Source organism: Salarias fasciatus, chromosome 20, assembly GCF_902148845.1.
Source record: "Salarias fasciatus chromosome 20, fSalaFa1.1, whole genome shotgun sequence".
NCBI lineage: Eukaryota > Metazoa > Chordata > Actinopteri > Blenniiformes > Blenniidae > Salarias > Salarias fasciatus.
This window is the reverse complement of record NC_043764.1, coordinates 2,402,131-2,424,346: the sequence shown is the minus strand read 5'-3', so window position 1 is coordinate 2,424,346 and position 22,216 is coordinate 2,402,131. Positions and strand designations below refer to the sequence as shown.

The 22,216-nt window shown below is 44.4% G+C and overlaps 2 protein-coding genes across 2 annotated transcripts; both read left to right on the top strand.

The window, feature by feature from the left end:
- Positions 1-2,111: 2,111 nt before the first annotated feature.
- Positions 2,112-9,252, top strand: LOC115408207 (ras-related protein Rab-7L1-like). The gene is made up of 5 exons (XM_030118846.1): positions 2,112-2,748; positions 4,963-5,034; positions 5,112-5,293; positions 6,459-6,580; positions 8,190-9,252. The coding sequence occupies exons 1-5, from the start codon at positions 2,634-2,636 to the stop codon at positions 8,305-8,307; spliced, it is 609 nt and encodes a 202-aa protein (XP_029974706.1). The 5' UTR covers positions 2,112-2,633; the 3' UTR covers positions 8,308-9,252.
- A 3,981-nt stretch (positions 9,253-13,233) lies between these two features.
- Positions 13,234-18,730, top strand: LOC115408200 (ras-related protein Rab-7L1-like). The gene is made up of 5 exons (XM_030118837.1): positions 13,234-13,553; positions 15,286-15,357; positions 15,432-15,613; positions 17,662-17,783; positions 18,088-18,730. Exons 1-5 carry the CDS (start codon positions 13,436-13,438, stop codon positions 18,203-18,205), a joined length of 612 nt encoding a protein of 203 aa, XP_029974697.1. The 5' UTR covers positions 13,234-13,435; the 3' UTR covers positions 18,206-18,730.
- The last annotated feature ends 3,486 nt before the right edge of the window (positions 18,731-22,216 follow it).

The window sequence follows — 22,216 nt, the reverse complement described above, 5'->3', positions numbered from 1 at the left end:
ACTCCATACTTCCGTCAGTCCACAAATCATAAATAAGTGTCCTCCGACAACCACTGGACTGATGAACCAGGGAAAACCACTTAATTAGCCCGACCGAAGCGTCTCCCAGTCCGTGGCTTCCGCAATCAAGCACATACCGTATTGGCACGAATATAAGACGACTCCGATTATAACACGACCCCTATTTTTCAAAGATCATTTTGTGAAAAAAAAATGCTGAAGACAGTAAGGTCACTCATAAAACAACTTTTTATTATACAATTATTATAAACTCAAAAACTCACAACTGAGATAACATTTCACGAGATATAAAATGAAAAAATATATTCTCTTTCTCAAATTAAGAAACAATAAGCAACAAATAAGAAGCCTCAAGGGGTCCAAACTGCATAAATGATGTGAATAACTTTCCAGGTCCTTCAGCTGAATCAGGCTCTGGTGGTGGACATTCCGTCTTTCAGTTTTTCAGTGACATATTCACTCATCCTTCTATCAGTCTCTCTGAAGCGTCGCTCTCGGGACCACGGAAAGCTTTTCTCATAGCGTTAGCATCTGTAGTGTTTTTTCTGTGCTCTCCAATAAGAACGAGGCTCTGCTCCACCAGATCTCCTGGCTTCTTGGCAGTTGTTTGATGACTCTGCTGCGTTGATCACCATCAGTTTAAAGTTGGTATCATAACTTCTCCTCTGTTGTTTGCTCAGTTGTCCAGCGTTCAGCCCCTTTGTTCCAGATGATCCGCCATTTTTCATCAGATCATATGATCTCATTTCATCGCTCCACTCGCTCTCTGGTCAGTGATACTTTGGCTCCATCTAGCGGCGCGGATGCATATTGACCATCTACCGTAAGTCCGCGATTATAACACGACCCCACTTTTTAGGATGCAATTTCTGGAAAAAAACATCGTCTTATATTCAGGCCAATACGGTACATACATCTCACCCGCTTCCGGGTTCACTCAAGTCAAGTTAATACCTACTATGGCTGCTAGCAATTGAACATAGACATGAAACTTCTTGTCACCTTCACAATGAAACAAAAACCCATTTCATACATCGTTCGTCACCTATTACCTCTAGCATGTGGTAAGCATTTTTAAACACAGGAATGTGAATTTCACCCATATTTTCATACCGTATTCATTATACAGTATACATATTATAGTCCTCACACTTGTTTGGGTCCCCAGCGTATAGTCTTGTCCCCAGTTCTGAGCTTCCTAGTTTTGAGTTCCCAGTCCCGCTCCCCAGTCTCTCCGGCGTCCCGGTCCCGATGACCTGCCTTTCAGACTTTGGTCCATTTCATGCTGGCCCTTGAGGGGGAGTACTGTGAGGATTCCATCTGTTTCCCTGTCTGTCAGAGCTCGTCTTGTGTGTCTGGTGCTACTTGGTGTCTCCCTCCTCGTGTTTTCAATCAGCCAACAGACTTTCTCCCATGTGCTCGTTACCTTCATGTGCTGCACCTGTGTGTTCCCCATTTTAACCCTCCTCTCCTCCAGTGAGTCCAGTCAGTTCACCTTTTTCACAGTGCTCTCTGTCGTCCTGCAGCCTCATGTGTTTGTGGACAATAAATCCTTCAGAACTCCAACCTTGTGTCCATCTGCATTCAGGTCCACCACTGTTGAGGCATCATGCTCCATCATGACCTCCACCTGTGTCGTCATTTTTCATCCATCCTTAGAAGGCTGGTGAAACTTGTTAGAGCACGGATCTGCTACTTACATGGAGTGTCGTCGGACCGGGGGGGCGTCACTACTGCAATGGGAAGTCGGAGCGGGGGAGGACAGGGCTGAGCGGACCCTACGAGTACTTCTGCTAATCGCGACACATATGAATGGGATATCACATGCGGCGGCGGGGGAGGGGGGGGGCAGAGCATGCCTGTGGGGGGGGCACTGCCCACCCCTGCCCCTCCTCGTAACGCCCCTCGACACCACCCTCCCATTTATTTTCATGAACTCCAACACACATGGCGGCTGAGCTGTGGGGCTGGAAGCAAACCAACCGCCTCTCACCACGGGCAACGCCAGTAAAGAGGAGAGTCCAGTCCCTCTTCAGGGGTTAAGCTCCAGAGACCAGACTATATCTAGACAGTACATGAGCCTCTCACTGATCAACAAATAAAACAATAATGGAAACAAATTCTATTTTTTTAAAGAAAGCTTCTGTGCAGTGTCTGCAGAGCCACATGTGGCTCCAGAGCTGCAGGTTCAACGCCCCTGAGCTCATCACTGTACACTGTAAAACAGGCTTTTACACTCGTCTGTATCTAACAGTGAAAGTGGTGCAACAGTGATCCCTGTCTTTGAGTTCTGAGTTTGCACAGATTTCACAATGTTTTCATTTTCCACACGGGCGTGGTTTCTGTCACTGAAGTATTTATGACTCAAGCTACTTCCTTCCTAACAGCAAGTCAAAACAGATCCTGAGAGCCCGTCTGCACACAGCTGGAGCTACGATCATCACATCTCAGCTGATCTCAGGCAGGTTTCACAGTGTCAACAACTTTTCCTCGTCTGTTCACGTCGGCATCAAGTTCTAAGGTTTGAAGACTCAGAAATAACATTTCCTGAGCTGAAGGTTGAACTCTGATCAGCTGAAATCACCCAGCTGTGGACTGAACTGTACAGAGAAATGAAGGAGCACTTGATGAAAATTGTATTTGTTGGTGATGTTGTTGGGAAGACGGCTTTTATCCATCGATACGTCAGTGGACAGTTCAGCTTGACGACCGATGCGACAGTGGGAGGTAAGGCTGAAGGAAATCACTCTTCCTCTTCAGGAAATCACAGGATCTCTGTTCTGTCTTCACTCTTACAAAAACCTGGTGAAAAAAAAGTTAAAGTGCTCTTTTACAAGGACAGGAAGAAATTCTGCACTTGTGATCAGTGGCGGCTGGTGCAGTTTTCTCCAGGGGGGGCGATAACTCCAAAACAGGCATATGCCAAAAACAGGGTTTCTGTCAACTTTAATGAATTTAAGAGTTTTTAAAACATTTTGAATTAAATTGAAGATAGATGCAAAGTCAGAAGGAAAATTGTAGTCACAGAATTTCTTTCAAACAAACCTAATTTATGGCCACAAAACAACCCTAAACAACCAAGATAAAGAAATAAAGCAAACATGTACTTAAGAATTAACCATTGTATTTACATAAATTACATAAATTTTGCCCTTCTGTCCTTCAGAGAAGCAAATTTCTCAATGATGATGAACTATTTATTATATGATTTAAATGTGTTAATTTTATGTCAACAATGCAAATTAACATAGCACTCCTATAAAAATAAACTATTATTTTCTGGAGGGCCTATATTAAGATGTGTGTCTCACAAATAGCAGTATTAAAAACGTTGTGTGTACACCATTTACACTAGTTATCTTACCTCTGTAGCTCCTCTCTGAGGATCACTTGGACCCAGTTTGCGGAGTTTCTTGGCCAGCTGAGATACCTGCCTGTATGTTCTTCACAGAGAGTAATCAGGGAATCTGCGTCTCCAATTTATCGTCTCCAGCTTCCTGCCTTGATCTGTCTGTCGGCTACATGTCAGCGCCTCCCATGGCGGGAGGGTGGTGGTACAAAAATAATCCCTTTGTGTTCAGCTGTGAGCCGTGAAATGTGGCCCCAAACCGCCCTGTGTCTTGTATTGAAGAGGAGCTACTGCACATGTCCAGCTTTCAACCAGAGCCCACGGCCAAAGATTTCTGCGCCCCAGAGTGGAAACCAGATATACGTCACTAGTCGAACAACATGGATGAATAAATCAGCCGAATTCATCATCGTTCCCGATATAGTTTTTATTATGCTCATAGAAAAATAGATAAACATTCACTCCATAATATTTGTAATTTATTATTTAATTTTTTATATTTTTTTGAGTATGAGTGATAATGAGGTGAGTGGGAAGTGACGAGTGGTGGGGCGGCGCCCTGGCGCCCTCTAGTGGCGAGCCACCCCTGCCTGCGATACTGTTTGACTGAAAGGTGAAATAGGTAAGAAATTTACTACAAAAATAATTCGTCATCGTTTTTCACGTTTTATTGCAGAAACTCCCTTGAAACAATCATTCTTATTCATCAACAATTTTTTTCTTTAAAACTTGGAGGCATGGGCCTAAATAACTTTGGTGGGCGGGGCTAGACCACCAATACTTTCGAGTTCCAGAGCCAATTTGTGAGTTCCCGAGGTTGCCAAAAAAGCAGCACAGCAATCCCTCTTTCATGACCGAACTGTTGGCCGTGACCCGAGAGCCACATGCTGAGCGCTAAACACTGGTAGTGCACCGATGGCACGACGGTCCTGAAATCTCTGAACCAGTGTTTCTCTGTTCCGGTCCTCAGGCCCCCGTCCAACATGTTCGAGATGTTTCCTTCTTCCAACACACCTGATTGAGATGATCTGCTCATCATCAAGCTGTGCAGAATGTGCTGGAAGAGGGAAACATGTTGGACAGGAGGACCTGAAGACCAGAACTGAGAAGCACTGGACTGAACTCACTGAAACTCTCCCAAACTGGCAACCTGTGGGACACTGTCCAGAGAGGGGAGTACGTTAAGGGACATAATGCTACAAGCTACACCTTTAACTTACCAGAGGAAAACCACTTCATGATGATTTAATGAAATGTCAACATGACTGCAAGTAACATTAGCATTAGCCTGTATCCACGGTAACAGCAATAACCATTAGCATGCTTCAATATGGATTAGCTATGACTCCTCTGCATCGTTCAACTGATTTGTTGCTACTTTTTCTTATTATTTCATCAATCTCCATATTTTATGAAAAATTACAGAATTTGTAGAGCATTTTCCGTCCATAACATCCACATTATGGAGGATCTTCCTCCCTCTAACTGATAGAACATCAACTGTGTGACAATTATTAAGAGCAGACAGACTGGTTCACCCCTCATTTCTTATTCTTCTTTGTACGAGATGTGTCTTTCACTTCTCTTTCCAGCGGCTTTCAGGGAGAAGACGCTGCAGTGGTCAGAAAAAGAGACAGTCAGACTGCAAATCTGGGACATATCAAGTAGGAGACTTTTTTTTTTCAATGAACTGATGGACAAATGAATGGAGGACTTGCTGAAGTTTCTGTCCTCCATTCAGGCCGGGTGCGTTTCGATTCCATGACCATGATCTTCTACAAAGGGGCTCTGGGCTGCGTTGTGATGTTTGACGTCACCAACTCGTCCAGCTTCCTCAGGTGTCAGGACTGGAAACGGGACCTGGACAGCAAGGCCACGCTGCCCAGCGGAGCTCCCATCCCCTGCATCCTGCTGGCCAACATGGTGAGGTGGACTGTTTGTCTCATGAATGATGAATCAGGGCAGCCTTCAGGCTCACTGGCCCAGTTCACATCGTGTTTGATTCTTTTTCTTTCTTTCTTTCTTTCTTTCTTCCTTTCTTTCTTTCTTTCCCATGATCGTCCACCGGTCCGGCGCTGCTCTGCCAGTCGGCCTCCGGTTCACCGGTCGGGTCCTGCTCGGCTGGCAGGGCTCGGCTCCACTGGTCCGCTGGTAGTCTACCGCCGAGCTCTTTGAACAACTCGCTGTTTCTCGATTTGCGGCCATCTCTCCTCTCCAGTGTTTGCTCTCTGAGGTTTCATTAAAAAGCTTTTCTCAACCTCCGTCCGGTTCTCCTGCTGCTGTTTGACTTTCCTCATTCCTGCTTCCTCTTTACTGCACTCTCCACTACGTCACTCTGTGAGAATCAACGAATAACCCGGCCGTACAACCCAATCCGCTGTCTTCTGCTGTTCACATGAGGCATGAGTGGATTATCCATCGGCCGAGACGACCTCGAACAATCGGACCCGAAACAGAATCTGCTCCGAGTGAAGCAGATCCACTCAGGAGTTTATATGACACATTACAATCTGCTTCACCTACAGTCCCGTTATATGGAGGATTTCTGTGGCCCATGTAAACATAGCCACTGTTAATAAATGAGCAATGTTCCACTGGAATGCTACAAAAACGCTTTCACCTTTTGTTGTATTTTTGAAGAATTTCCAGTGATTCCTTCATCAGCACTGGCTTTATATAAATGTGGGTAACATTTTATTTGAAGCCCCCCTGTATAACACATGATAAGTACATTTATAAAGAATTATAATTCCATTATAACACCTGTAGCTATAGTTATAAACATTCATAGATGATCACAATGCCAGGACCTAACCCTAACCATAATCCTAATCCTATGCTGTATAGTGAGTTATAAAGCATTGTGATCATTTATGAATGTTTATAACTACTTATAATGTGTTATACCGGGTGCTTAAAGTAAAGTGTTACCTAAATGTGTAACTCAAACTGAGCATTTCTGCAGGTCAAATAAAACAGAATAAAACAGTCTTCCAGACAGCATCAGGTGATGAAGAGCAGCTTGACTCAGAGGTTTCACTGATGGTCCTGAATGACTCAGCTGCCCTTCTGCCCCGTCTCTCCACAGTGTGACCTTCCTGAGCGGGTGGTGACAGCAGACAGCATCGCCGAGTTCAGCAAGAACAACGGCTTCTTCACCTGGATGGAGACCTCAGTCAGAGACAACAGGAACATTGGAGAAGCCATGAGGTTCAGTCCTTGGTCCATCTTTTACTGCCCGGAGTGGTGAATCAGTGATGAGTTACAGCAGATTCCACTGCTGCTACATTCAGGATCTTTCATACACTCCATTTAGAGGATTGATTTGTTTTTTCAAAGAACTTGTGTAATATGTGTGATTTCGGTCGGTTTTGTACAGTAGAGATAACTGGATTGTGGCGGCCAGGTGTTCGTAGAGACGTGGCTTTTTGATCCTTCAGTGTTGGCTCTTCCTGTCATTGTGAGGCAGAATTCACCAAGTGTTTTGACTGTTCACCCACTAATTGTGAACATGCGCTGGTTTAGACCATCCTGAGACAGGTTAGCTCTACTGATGATGTTGCTGTTGCAGTCAGTTGGGTCAGTTCTGTAAAGTTTTGGGTCACATCAGAGGATTTGATTCCTGATTGGGTCAGATTCAGCTCCCTGAGGTTAACTCAGGTGATTCACAGTACACTCTAAAAAGAAATGTCTAGACTCAACAAAAAAAAAAATCAACGCAACAGTTTGCATTACTCTTTTTAAGTTATGGCAACCTCATTAGAAATTACATTGAACCAACAAACTATATTACTTTGGGTGAATTCATTTTTTGTCATCATTCAAAGATCATTTTAAGTACTGCTTACTTAATAAATGCAAGATTTTTATGTTGATAACTCAAATAAATTGGCTGCCCGCTTTTAAGTAGTTAAAATGGTCGGTTTTTGTTGAACCTTAATATCGTGATTATTTGAGAATACAATACTGTTATAGCCAATGTGGACTGATTCTATACAGGCAGACACAGGCTTTTAATAACCCCAGAGGCATATGGGAACTGTTCTGTTGAATTCTATGAGGTTTAGAGTAGTAGCAGGAGCAGATTAAATCCTCAATACTTCTCATTCCAGGTTTGACACGAAAAGTAACTAAACTGTTTAGATTAACTGAACAACAAGAACACAACCAAACACAACTACCAATAACACTATAAATATCAGAACATTGAAATAAATCATGAAATCAATGTTTAAATCTTGACTATCTCATCCCAAACTCCCATGATGCATTGCGGCACTACCATCATCATTGTTAAATTCTTCAAAGAGCCTGTTTCCTTTATGCTGTGACCAACACTGACCATGGTGAAGTGGTGTCCTGACCCCACTAGAACTATTAGAAATAAATTTTACTCGCCATGAAATGTTGCTTGTATCGAGGTTTTTCATCCTGCGAACCCGCCGTCCAGCTGGTCCCGGCATGGTGTGCGGCGAGAGGGAACTTCAAATTGTGAAGTCAACCTTGACAAAATTAAATTATCAAGCCAAGTTTGTTAAGTTATAACAACTTGAATTTTGTTTTAAACCCATCAATAATGAATTTTGAGTTCAAATCGCAAGCAAAATTAAGTTGATGTAATTAGGAACATTTTTATTTATTAATAACTTGAAAAGAATAAGTTTGAAACTTAGAAAGTTTATCAAAATCAACTCATTACAATTTTTTATTTGGGTCCATGTATTAAATTAAGTGGTGTTAAAAGCTTCTCTGAGTTACTTTTTAGAGTGTCGCTGAGTGGAGTCCTGTCGCTGAACAGGAGGAATCTTCTGTGTTTCAGGAGGTTGGTGCAGGAGATCCTGTCGGTCCAGTCCAGTGTGGACCAGCCGCTGTCCAGCCAGGAAGACAACGTCAATCTTCAGTCTCAGGATGCCAGAAGGCGACAAACCTGCTTCTGACGACAATGACTCCATTCAGCTGTCCTCATCAGTCTGTCTGTTTCCCTGTCTGTCAGTGCTCGTCTTGTGTGTCTGGTGCTACTTTGTGTCTCCCTCCTCGTGTTTTCAGTCAGCCAACAGACTTTCTCCCATGTGCTCGTTACCTTCATGTTCTGCACCTGTGTGTTCCCCATTTTAACCCTCCTCTCCTCCAGTGAGTCCAGTCAGTTCACAGTGCTCTCTGCCGTCCTGCAGCCTCATGTGTTTGTGGACATTCGATCAATAAATCCTTCAGAACTCCATCCTCGTGTCCATCTGCATTCAGGTCCAGCACTGTTGAGGCATCATGCTCCATCATGACCTCCACCTGTGTCGTCATTTTCCACCCATCATTAGAAGACTGGTGAAGCTTGTTAGAGCACAGATCTGAAGCACACTTCATACGTTGACCCTATTCTGCAAAACACTCGTGTCACACTAGAATTTTCTATCAGAAAATATCAAAGATGATGAAGATTCCAAGAAGAAATCAGACTTGTGTTGCCTGAAAACTAAATCTGACCGAATCGCATTGTTTTCCGGTTTGTTTACATGACAGCGGTGCTCAAACTGAAAACACAAGTTTTTACAAATGGCTTCCAAAGTTTTGAGAGCTCTCTGACTCTGACATCATGCTGATGGACTAAATTTCGGTCTTGTCCAGTCTATATCCATGTAGATGGTGGAAAAGCTTCTCTGGATCCTGCAGACCACAGACGTGAGTTCCGTAAATCCTCTTCTAGTAGCCGGGGCTTTTATTTTTCTCAACTGTTGCTGGCGACAGGCTTTTAATGGAAGACGGCATGTGTAAGAGAGAGCCTTAAATTTTGAAATTTTCAAAAAGAGCAGAAAGATCTTTTGTGTCAATTTGAACCCAGTAAAATGGACTGTAAATGTACTTTTTCAATCGATGTGAAAAAAATTAACATCGAGTTTAATGTTTTCTGTCCCATTTTTACCGGACGAGTGTAATACACACAGTCGCCATACCAGGAGGACTGGCGCTGTAGCACAGACTACTGTCAGTACAGCACCGTAGCGTTTCATAGACAAAAAGAAAAGACAAAAAAAATACAGGCTTGTATTGGGAGGCGGTTTTTATGAGCTTTCTTCAAAGACACACCTGGTCATTAAAGGAGACAGGCTTTTAAGAGGATTTAGGGTAGTTGTTCTGCACATGCTCAGTAGATGAACACGTTGATAGGTCGGTGCCTCGAGTCTAAATTATTGTCCTTTGATGAGATGTGTTAACCCCAGTGGTGGGCCGTCAGGGCCTGCAAAGCCTTCTCTGCTGGCCTAAAAAGTATCTGAATTACAGACTGATGTAAATTATATTTTGTCCATGAATACTTAATAAATGATTCCAAACGGTATGTTCTGGTTCCTTTCATAGTTTTCCCGTGGTTGCGCTGCTTCCAGACATGGTTTTTTTTTTCATCTTAAATAATTTAACCAATCAGATTTCAGGCATCATCTGTTGCTAGGGTCAAAGAAATCTGCCTGAGGCCTTCACTGTCCGTTCCCGATGGCGCAGTGAAGTAAAGTGAAGCGTCAAACACAGTTGCTTCAACCAATCAGATTTGGAGTTGGCGACTCAGCGCCTTCTAGCTAGCTACACCAACAACAGCAGATCCAGGCCCTCTGATTTACATTCACCAAGAGATACAGTAGGGGGCGGTATGCACCTAAGTTGTTGGTCGCCTACCGCAATTATTCCAAGGAAGAAGAAGAAGACCTGAAGAGAAATAAAACTTAGGCCAGAAATCCCACAGGGCAGCTGGACTTTCAGCCCTGGCTTTATGGAACTGAGTATAACCTATATGAAAGAACAATTGAACTCTTTTTAAGGAAGGAAATGAGGATTGATTTTGTTTATAAATAATCTGGATTTTGGTGAGTAAAATGTTCCTCTTCTCCTAAATAATATTGCTGTTTTATTAACTTGTTAATGATTGTCTGTGCACAGATGTAGTAGGAGAATTGTGCACTTCAGCAAAGGCATTTATTCTGGCTGCACAAGTATCTATCTGCTGTGCAACAACTCTTTATATGCATATCTGCAAAATAACATTTTTTTTCATAGACATAATATAGTTATTGAGAGGTGCATTGGTTCAGGCGGATCTGTTCTGAAGGCCTTAGTGTGAAATGCACGGTCCGCCACTGGTTAATCCCTTCTTACCCCTTCTTACCTTGTGGTGCTTCAAAAGTGTCAAATTATCTCTTTAAACATAAATCACACAAGGTACTTTACAAAAATGCTCTTAAATTGATTTAATGGAATTAGAGAAAGAATGATCAGATTAAAAAATAATAAAATGCAAACAAAAGATCCTCTTTTTCAAAGCCAAATGTGATAACTGTTGCTTTCTTACTCATTCCTTCTTTGAGCTACTCAGTGTGAATCTCGTCCAGCAGCAGTGCCTTGACACTGAGGAGCTTTCCAGCCACCTCGGTGACTTCAGCTTGGGTGATGGATGAGTCCACCTCTGAGACCTGAGTCCACCTCTGAGACCTGAGTCCACCTCTGAGACCTGAGTCCACCTCTGAGACCTGAGTCCACCTCTGAGACCTCAGCCTCCGCTTCCATCACAGAAGACGTGGTGACGGGATTGAAGGGGTCTCAGTATTCCTTCCACTGTCCAGTAATATCCCCATTCGACGTCAGCAGCTCACCACCTTCACCATACACAGTGTTAGTGGAGACCTGCTTTCTCGTCCTGAGGTGCCGGACGGTTTGCCAGGATTTCTTCGAGGCCAACACATAGACCTCCTCCATGGCCTCCTGAACTCCTGCCAGACCCGAGTTTTGTGTCCACAGCCACTCAGTCTGAAGTCCGCCTGGTCTGCTGGTACCTGTCAGCTGCTTCTGGAGTCCCATGAGCCAACAAGACTCGGTAGGACTCCTTCAGCTTGACGGCAGCCCAGACTTCCGGTGTTAACCTCCAGGTTCGGGGGTTGCCGCCACAGCAAACTCCACAAACCTTGCAACCACAGCTTCAAGTAGGTGCTTCCACAGTGGAGGTGGTGAACATGGTCCACTCAGGTTTGATGTCCCCGGCCTTCCTCGGGACATAAGAGAAGCTCTCCTGAAGATGGGAATTGAAATCATGGTGACAGAGAGTTCTGCCAGCTGTACCCATCAGACCCTGGCAACAGGTTTGGGTCTGCCCAGTGTGTCTGGTGAATCCAGCTCACCACCAGGTGGTGATCGGTCCACAGCTCTGCTCCTGTCTTCACCCGAGGGTCCCAGACACGAGGTGAGAGTTCAGATGACACGATAGCAAAATCATCACCCTGAGGTCTGGGGTGTCCTGGTGCCAAATGCACTGATGAACACCCGTGTGGTCAAACATGGTGTAATGGAAAAACTGTGGGTAGCACATCAGAAGTCCAATATTAAAACACCTCTCAGGCTCACATCGTGGAGGCGGTGGGTCTCAATCAGCCCCCTCCAGGTTGAAGCCTTGAAGTCCCCCAGTAGAACAATGGAGTCCCCAGACCGAGACAACAGTGAGACACCTGTCAGCCACCCGAAGGCACAGGGACGCCACCCTCCTGTTCACTTTCATGAACTCCAACACACATGGCGGCTGAGCTGTGGGGCTGGAAGCAAACCAACGCCAGACCGCCGCCTCTCACCACGGGCAACGCCAGTAAAGAGGAGAGTCCAGTCCCCCTTAAGTGGTTAAGCTCCAGAGACCAGACTATGGCCCAATCCCAATTCTCTGCTTAATCCTCACTCCTCAACCTTGATCCTCAATCTCAAATTAAGTGCCTCCTAAAAACAAGTGTTAAGGAATGTAATGTCACTTGGAAATGGGACAACCCTTAAAGACAGTTACGTCCTTGGACCACAGGGGGCAGCACTGCGCAAGAGGGTAGAAGAAAGCCGAAAGAAGTGCAGCGTTTCCTGCAGGAAAAAAGTTTAGCCAGGGGGGAGCGCGCGGCGGGGAGTTTTTGGACCGTCGGGAGGGGGCTAGGGGCTCGCGCGACGCTTCTTTGGACCGTCCGGAGGAGAGAGAGAGCGCACACGCGTGGACCGCTGTTTTTTTCCACTCTTCGTTGTCAAGGCGCTGCAGAATTTAGTGCGGTAGCGGTGGTGGTGGTGGTGGTGGTGGTGGTGGGGGGTGGCTGGCAGCAGTGATAATTTTGGTCAATGATCCATAACAAAACCCTTTATTACCTTTATTAACTATGACCTTGTTAATAAATGCATTCAAATGAATTTTCTTGATTTCTTTCTAACAGCCTTTGTAAATATTATCTGTGATAGAAAGTTAATACAACTACTCCCAAAGTAATATACACCATTTTTTATTAATAATATAACAGCAAAACGAACTATTTAACAAGCATTCTGGATTCTCCTTAACTCCAAGGTAGGTCTGGTAGAATCTCAAAATTAAGGGAGATAACGTCCCTTAGTCTCGCTCCTTTCCTCAACTTGTTTAGGAATGGGACAGCACTTAACTTCACGGGAGCGCGCATTTTGAGGAATGAGGAGTAAGATTGAGGATTAAGCAGAGAATTGGGATTCGCCCCAAATCTAGACAGGACATGAGCCTGTCACTGATGAACAAATTAAACAATAATGGAAACAAATTCTATTTTTTGGGGTTTTTTTTTGAAGAAAGCTTCTGTGCAGTGTCTGCAGAGCCACATGTGGCTCCAGAGCTGCAGGTTCAACGCCCCTGAGCTAACCACTGTCCATTGTGAAAGCAAGTTTTGACACTCATCTGCATCTAACAGTGGAAGTGGTGCAACAGTGATCCCTGTCTTTGTGTTCTGAGCTCTCAGAGATTTCGCAATGTTTTAATTTTCTAGGCAGGCGTGGTTTCTGTCACTGAAGTATTTATGACTCAAGTTACCTCCTTCATAACAGAAAGTAAAACCAGATCCTGGGAGCCCGTCTGCACACAGCTGGAGCTACGATCATCACATCTCAGCTGATCTGAGGCAGGTTTCACAGTCTCAACAACTTTTATTCGTCTGTTCACGTCGGCATCAAGTTCTACGTTTTGAAGACTCAGAAATAACATTTCCTGAGCTGAAGGTTGAACTTTGATCAGCTGATATCACCCAGTTGTGGCGTGAACTGTACAGAGAAATGAAGGAGCACGTGATGAAAATCCTGATTGTCGGCGACCCGGCAGTAGGGAAGACATCTTTTGTAGAACAATACGTCAGCAGGCAGTTCAACGAAACGTACAAGCCGACATCAGGAGGTAAGGCTGAGAAAATCACTCTTTCTATATAGGAAATCACAGAATCTCTGTTCTGTCTTCACCTTCATATAACCTGGTTAAACAGTTACTCTGCTCTTTTAGAAGGACAAGAAGAAATTTTGCTCCTGTGCTGCTACTTGATTTGATTTGATTTGATTTGATTTGAAAGCTTTATTTCAAACGTAAAAAAATAACAAGTGTAAAACAACAAAAAAAGACATCTAATTAATATGACAGTCGTAACCATATGAGACTTTCACATAAACAAAAAAGAGTAGGAATAAGAAAACTTCTACAATCCTACCCCTTCACATTATCTCATATCTTAAAGTACAAATCAGCAAACCTTTAGAATTATCATTTCTAGCAATCCTTTCAAAACTGTGAAATACTATATTGTCAACCGGTAAAACACACCCATCACTTCAACATCAGCAAGAACAATCCTCATATCACAGTCAGAACCGTGAACCTCGCCAAAATAAACTCTTCATATCTCTTGTTGAATTGGCATACGTTTGACAAAAGCATAGTTTATACCACATGTTTTACACCACAAATTGTACCACAGAAACCTTTTAGTGTTGTACCGACTTTATGAATTTTAAACTGAAACTCTCCTCTGAGATCAAATCTATTATTTTTGCAGCAGAACAGTTTCTGAATGTTACCGAGCAGTAAGTTAATGTTTACCTTGTAAATTATTTGAATTGTTTTAAACTCAACAAGAGCCATAAATTTTAAAACTTTTGATTTTGAGAAGAGTGGATTTGTATATTCACGAAATTCAACTTTGTGTACAACTCTTATTGCTGTTTTTGCCGCAGAACTAGCATCAATGTTTTCCCACACCTCCACACAGTAAGTTAGATATGGTAGGATCCGTGTATTATATAGAATATAGAGAGACTTCTGGTCTAGTAAGAACTTCGCTTTAGACAGAGCTAAGATATTTCTGGATATTTTTTGTTGGATTAGTTATGTGTGAGGTTTCCAGCAAATTTTGTCGTCAATCAGAACTCCCAAAAATTGTTTACCCTTTCTATAACTACACCCTCCATCTGTGTGCTTAACTGGTTATTTGATTTACATTTTCAAAATATCCTTATTTTTGTTTTGCAGAGATTTAATGATAAGTTATTATTATCAAGCCACAATTAATTTTTTTCAACTCTGAGGTGGTTAATTCAAAAAGTTGCTGAAAATCCTCACCAGACCATAAAATGCTTGTGTCGTCTGCAAATAATATCAGAATATTCACCATATCAGAAACTTTACTCTGTCATTGATGTACTGAATAAACAGTTTGGGTCCCAACACTGAGCCCTGAGGGACTCCGCTATTTGACTTAACTTATTTCTTTATTAGCAGTAGCCTGTATCCACGGTGACAGCAATACACATTTGTATGCTTCAGTATAGATTAACTACGACTAGTTTGCATATGTTCTGATTTGTTGCTTCTTCTTCTCCTCGTTCGTTTATCAATCTGCTTCTTTCATGAAGCCTTTCCTTTTATAGAGGATGCTCCTTCAGGTTATAGAGCATCTTCCTCCATTAGCGTCCAGATAATAGAGCATCTTCCTCCCACAAACATCCAAATTATAGAGCATCTTCCTCCCTCTAACGGACTGAACTTCAGCTATGTGATCTTTATAAAGACATGACAGTCTGGTTCTGTCTTCACTTTTGTGTTTCTTTATACGTGATGCATCTTTTACTTTCCTTTCCAGTGGATTTTTCTGTGAAGGCGTTGCAGTGGTCAGATAAAGACATGGTCAGACTGCATATCTGGGACATTGCAGGTCGGAGACACTTTCTCAGTGAACTGATGGGCAAATGAATGGAGGACATGCTGACTTTTCTGTCCTCCGTTCAGGCCAGGAGCGTTTCATTTCCTTGACCAGGGTCTTCTACAAAGGGGCTCTGGGCTGCGTTGTGATGTTTGACGTCACCGACTCGTCCAGCTTCCACAGTTGTCAAGAGTGGAAACAGGACCTGAACAACAAGGTCACGCTGCCCAGCGGAGCTCCCATCCCCTGCATCCTGCTGGCCAACAAGGTGAAGCAGAGCGATCTCATGAGTGATGAATTCGGGCAGCCTTCAGGCTCACTGTTAATAAATGATCAATGTTCCAGGATGATGCTACCAAGAAAACTTCAGCATTTGCTGTTTTACTGAAGAATTTCCAGTTAATTCTTCAACCAACTCATTTTGTAAATATGTATAATTCCAACTAAATATTTCTACAGGTATATTTCTACAATATGTGTCGTGACCCCACATGGCGTTTCCTGGAATTCAAATGGCCTCACCTGAAAGGTCTACTGAGCAATCAATAACTGTCTGCTGAGAGTATGAAATTCAACAAGCTGAAAAGATGCTTCAAAACAACACACAAAGAAGGAAAACTACTAATGTAAATACAGTTCCATTAATCCCAGATGAAGATCAGTAGGCGGTGCTGTGCATAGAATGTTCCCTTCATGCACAGTTTGAGTATACATACCAACGTAAGCTTTGACCCCTCAGTGACCCAACAAAGGTAATAAGTTCCAATGTCAACACAGGTTTGACTCTGACAGAATCGTTTCGCCCTGATGGTTGATGTGGAAGACGGCCGAGGTGTTGTCAGATTGTACGAATACGTCCCTGGCAAGAAGAATATGGAAAGAAGTATTTGAGGGTCAGGAGTACTGCTCAGACCTCCAGCACACTGATGTGATCTGCACTGCCTCAGACAGGCCACTGTCCCAAAACTGCCCTGTACTGCCAGGTGGCACCCTACCCTGAGAGACTGGCATCTGCGGTGACAGTGCCGTGGCGGGCTAAGGTCACACTCAATGGCACGCCCCTTGACAAGAAAGTCCTGTCCTTCCAAGGGTCCAGGGCCAGGAGGCGCTGCTGCGACACCCTGAGCTTCCAGTGGTGGAGCCACTTGGCATCCAAGTGGAATCCGTCCGACCTCCTCTAAAGGAAGTGCAATGACAGCAGACCCAGCGGAACCACAGCTGTCATGGATGTCAGCTTGTCTAGAAGTTGCAGGAAAGTGACGAATGGCAACAATCTGCTCCTCCAGAAAGTGTGAGGAGGTGAACAACATCGTCCACTCTGTAATTGGATGGCCACGACCTTATGGACATGGTGTCCAAGGTCACCCCACTGAGGCCCCCCCCCCCCCGAGAGGGATATTGGCAGACTTCAGTAAAGTGACGCTGACGCCTGACCAGGCCACATAGGCAAGGAGACTGGAGGTGTCCTGGACCATGTAAGCTCACGATGGTGCACAAATCTCGCCATCCAGCCAGGTACAGCAACACTTTATTTCCTTGTGACTGCAGGGGGGCAAGAGGGGCTTTCACAACTCAGGTGAAACCCCTTGGTAAGAGAGCTCGAAATAGAGCACTCAGAACTGCCAACAGTGGCTGCTGAAGCAAACCAAGAAATCATCTGTGCAGAGGGGCAATAGGGACATGAAAGTAGGCATCCCTCAGATCGACAGATGTGAACCATTCCCCCCAGGCGACAGTTCATGAACATCCTGTTCAGTCAGCATGTGAATGGCAATACCCTCAGATAACCACTTAGTCCCACCAGGTCCAGTACCAGGCAGTGTCCACCAGTTTTCTGGTCACGAGGAAAAGTCTAGTAGAAGCCTAGAGGATGTGCTGGAGGATCCACAGCCTGGAGCACTGTCTTCAGCAGGAGGGTGGACAGCTCCTGGTCCAGTGCTGAGGCTTTGGTTCAGACCTCTGGTTCGAAGTGGAGAACACAGGAGGCTGAGGTATGAGCAGTCCAGGGACTGAGCTGCTTGTGGAAAAGGAACCGATGGCCAGTGAAAGGATGTCAGTCTCTGGCCCTCCGGCCCCTAGGGGCCCCAGAGTTTCAGTGTTACAGATCTGCACTGTGGTCAGTTAAAAATGCTGCAGAAATGTATTATATAATATAATTCCTAATGTGAAGGTTTGTATGATCAGTATTCATGTTCACAGTCACTTTTCAGCCTTATAATTGAGGCTCATATGATAAATCTTGAGCAGGGAAAATAACATTTTCACTTTCTGCAATAATCCTTGACTCAGCTGCCGTTCTGCCCCGTCTGTCCACAGTGTGACCTTCCTGAGCGGGTGGTGACAGCAGACAGCATCGCCGAGTTCAGCAAGAACAACGGCTTCTTCACCTGGATGGAGGCCTCGGTCAAAGACAACAAGAACGTTGGAGAAGCCATGAGGTTCAGTCCTTGGTCCATCTTTTATTGTCCGTCGTGGTGAATAAGTGAAAAATTACAGCAGATTCAACTGCTGCTACATTCAGGCCCTTTTACACTTTGTTGTCTGTCCATACAAATGTCCATGTTTTCCCACTGAGAGAAGAACCAACAGTGCCAACGAGTGGCCCAACTTTTTCAAAACATTACTGTCTAAACAGCCAAAACTTTTGCAAAATCAGATTCAGCTCCCTGAGGTCAGCTCAGGTGATTGACAGTGACTGAGTGGAGTCACGTCGCTGAACAGGAGGAATCTTCTGTGTTTCAGGAGGTTGGTGCAGGAGATCCTGTCAGTTCAGCCCAGTGAGGACCAGCCGCTGTCCAGAAGGGAAGACAGCATCGATCTTCAGTATAGCAATGCCACAAATCAACAAAACTGCTGCTGACGACTTCCTCTGACTCCAGTTCAGTCATGACAACCAGTTCTCCGCCTCATCAGTTACAGGCTGCATCCAGACAGCTGCCATGTGTGTGGACACTCTCCGAGCAAAATGTCATAAATGTATTTATTCAATCCTGAAAAGGCCGAAGAAACAAACAAAGCATAAGAATACTGTTCCAGTTAAACACACACACACACGCACACGCGCACGTGTGCGCGCACACACACACACACACACGCACACACTGTTACACAATGCTTTTTTCCATCTACTTCTCTAAAGTTGCAGTAATGTCAACACTTTCAACACTTCCCTTTTTTTGTTGCTCTGTAATCACACCACATACACATTCATTTAGACATGTTCCCGCACACACACACACACACACACACACACACACACACACACACACACACACACACACACACACACACACACACACACAGTGCTCTTGAGATCCTTCTTCTAAGGTGAAGATACTCCACTCTGCAAAGGCCTAGTTTCACTCCGCAGCGCCACCTGGTGGCATTCAATCATAATAACAGCAGAAAACGGGCTGCTGTGGTTCAGTGGGGAGAGCGGTCGTCCCACTATCGGGATGTTGTGAGTTTGATTCCTGTCTCCCCCTGTCTGCATGTCGAAGTGTCCTTGGGCAAGACACTACACCCTGACACTACACGTCGCTTTGGATAAAAGCGTCTGCTCAATAAAATTGTAGAAAACAGACAGAAGACAAAGTGTCAGTTGCAGAAAATTTTTAGATGTTCGCAATTTTGGCCACTTTATTTTTAAATATACCCAAATCTAATTCTATATAGACACATATGCTTTTAAAGATCATTGAACACTCGAACTGCGTGTCTCTTTGTTTCCATGGAGTTGGTGATTTTTTTCCATCAGGTCTATTAATGCCAGGAATTTGGATCTTTGTGATCTGAATCCAGTGTATGCCTTATGCTTGGAAATGTGCAAGGTTCATTTCCCTCCACAAAGGAGGAGACCCAAGCAACAACTACGAGGGCGTACCCAAAAGTAACCGGAATTTGGTTGTAACTTTTTATTTCTGACATTTCAAAATAAAACACCACCGTCGCCTTCAAAATAATCTCCATCCGCATTAATGCAGCGCTCCAGCCGTGTCTCCGCCTTCACAAATGTGTCGTGACACCCGTACGTAATTGTGCCATTCTGGGCCGGCTGCGATTTGTCTGTCACCTCCTCCACATCTGCAAACCGCTGTCCCTTCAGCTGCTTCTTCAACCTGGGGAACAAGAAAAAGTCACTGGAGGCTACATCTGGAGAATAAGGTCGATGGGAGAGGAGATTCATCTCATTCTTCTCCAGAAACAGCGTGAGGCGCAGCGCCGTGTCCGCTGGCGCTCTGTGGTGGTGGATCAACCGGCTCCACTCCGCCACGATGCTCTGCTTCCTCCTCACATCCTCACGGAGCGTCTGAGGACTTCCTGTAGTAGTCCTGGTTTACAGTCTGACCTGGAGGGACAGACTCGCTGTGGACGAGACCCTGGACAGCCAAGAAGCAGCTCAGCATTGTTTTCACGACTGAGCGGACCTGACGCGCCGACATCTGGCCCTTCTCAAACCCCCGGACCACTCATGGACCTGAGTCTTCCCCAGAGCAGCATCCTTGTAGGCTTGCTGCAACAAGCTGAGTGTTTCTGCTGCTGTTTTCCCAGCAAAAAGCAGAATTTAATGTTCACACGCTGCTCTAGCAATGTCGCCATTTTGGAAAAATCGCAGACGCGAGCTGCACTCTGTTACTATAAACAGTGTGTGACAGACGTCAGCGTCACTCTTGGATCCCAGATTTTTCAGATATGCATGAGGCTTACCTGTAGCACAGCTGACGGCCAGAAGTCGAAACTCATTATTATTAGTATTTTATGACCAAATTCCGGTTTCTTTTGGGTACCCCCTCGTACAAACCAATATCAATCATCAGTGGCATCGTCAAAGCTTTTGAGAGATCTGCTTATCTCGCCATCAACAACATTCTGTCTCCATGTCAATCTGGATTTATAAAATGCATTCCAACCAGCTTGACTTTACAGAAGTTTACCAAAGATATTTTCTCTGGCTTCAATCAAAATTTTCTTACTGGTGCGTTATTTATTGATACAGTTGATCACTGTTTTCTAGACAATCTTCACTCTATTGGTCTTGACTGTTCCTCTCTTCTCTGATTTAACTCATATCTCCATCAGCGTCAACAATGTGTTTCCTTTAAAGGCAGATATTCTGATTTTCAAACCATAGATAGAGGAGTGCCTCAGGATTCTTTACTTGGTCCTCTTATATTCTCAGGGCTCTATTTTGGCAGACGTGACGACTGCACCGGTGTGTCCAGAGCATTTTTGCAATTTTGTTGAAAGGCGTAGTGTGGTGTGGAGCAGCACATCCCCGCCTGCTTCCCTCCCCCTGTAAATCATAAGCCCCTGTGCTGAAATAGCTTCATTGTGAAATAAACCTGTTTTTCCCAATTGAATCAAGATCATTTGGGCATGCAACTCCTAACACAAAACCAAAAACCAGCCTCTAATGCGTCCTCTTTGATGCCAAAGTAGCGTCCACAGTGTAAGTTGATATTGTGCAGCACGCAACATGCAACAAAGAACACACTGACACTCTGCAAACCTGCCAGTGAGGCTTTGGCGACGTGCGCACCTGTCAGCGAAATTACTACCAGACCAGGAAGAGAATAGACGTGATTATAGGTGGTGAGCTTTCAGAGCACCTTGCGATCACTTTTTGGGTATAAAATTGTCACTGCACTAAGCCAAATCTGTCGACACCAGCCACCTTGGCACAAGCAAAGTTGACGAGCCAACAAAAATACCAGTTTTGGCTTTGCGCGTGTTGTGCCTGTCCAAATTACCACTGCGCGACCCTTCGCTACCTGGCGCTCCAAAAATAGAGCCCTCAGTCTCAGATCAGTAATCTTCCTTTCACCAACAACGATTGAAATATTCAAATTTATGTGGATGATACAGTCATTTACTGTTCAAAAACAAATATTTCTGATAATCTGCTTTCTCTTCAAAATGATTTCAAGACATTGCCATGCTAGCTTCAAACAAACTACTTTTTAATAAAAACCAATCCAGACAGTGCTGTTTCAGAAAAAAACAGACCTGGACTGACACTGATTTATGATGTAAACTGATACTTTTAGACTCATCACCAATTGTATCTGTCATGCAGTTTAAACATCTGGGTTTATGGCTGGACCCCACTCTTTCTTTCAGTGTTCATACATTCTGTTTTGTGGAGCTCCAGCTGCCGTCCTTCATAAAGAGACACAGAGACGGAAAAGACAGAAGTACAGCAGGTCCAGCAGTCACTATCTGATTGCATCTTCCTGGTGACGATGGCAGAACCTGAACATTCTGTTCTCTGTAAAACTCCGGGTTGTCAACACCCCCTGCCTCACAACAGAGAGGAGGAAGAGGAGGAGGAGGAAGAGGAAGATGAATTCATGTGATGGAGAGCAGGTGGGAGAGGTAAGGTGGAGAAATGGGTGGAGTGGGAGTTTAAACTGTGAACTGATTCTCCCTGACATCCCTGACTGGAGCAGCCTTCATTAGAAACTGACTGAATGCTCAAATCAGGTGAAGCACAGCAGAAGAGAATTGTTTCAAGTGAAAAAGCTAGACTTTCATTTTGTTTTAAGCATTCGTTTACACGACAATGGTGCTCAGAGTCATGAACGCAATATTTTGAAAATGCTCAGGGTTCGTTTCCTTGTTGACAGCAGATGTGCTGCGATAGTACGTGCACACCACTGCTCTGCACGCGCTCGGTAGATGAACAGTAACAACAATGGTTGCCTCTGCAGCGTCTTAACTCCCAGTCCATAATCCCGTGGTCCTGGTGCTGGGCCCAGTCCACATTCTCTCGGACTTGGTAGTTTTCCAGTGGATAGTCACTGTAATAACTTTCCAACTTGGTGGTCTGTCTATGTGAATGTCTGTGTTCTCCTATTGTGCCACATGCACT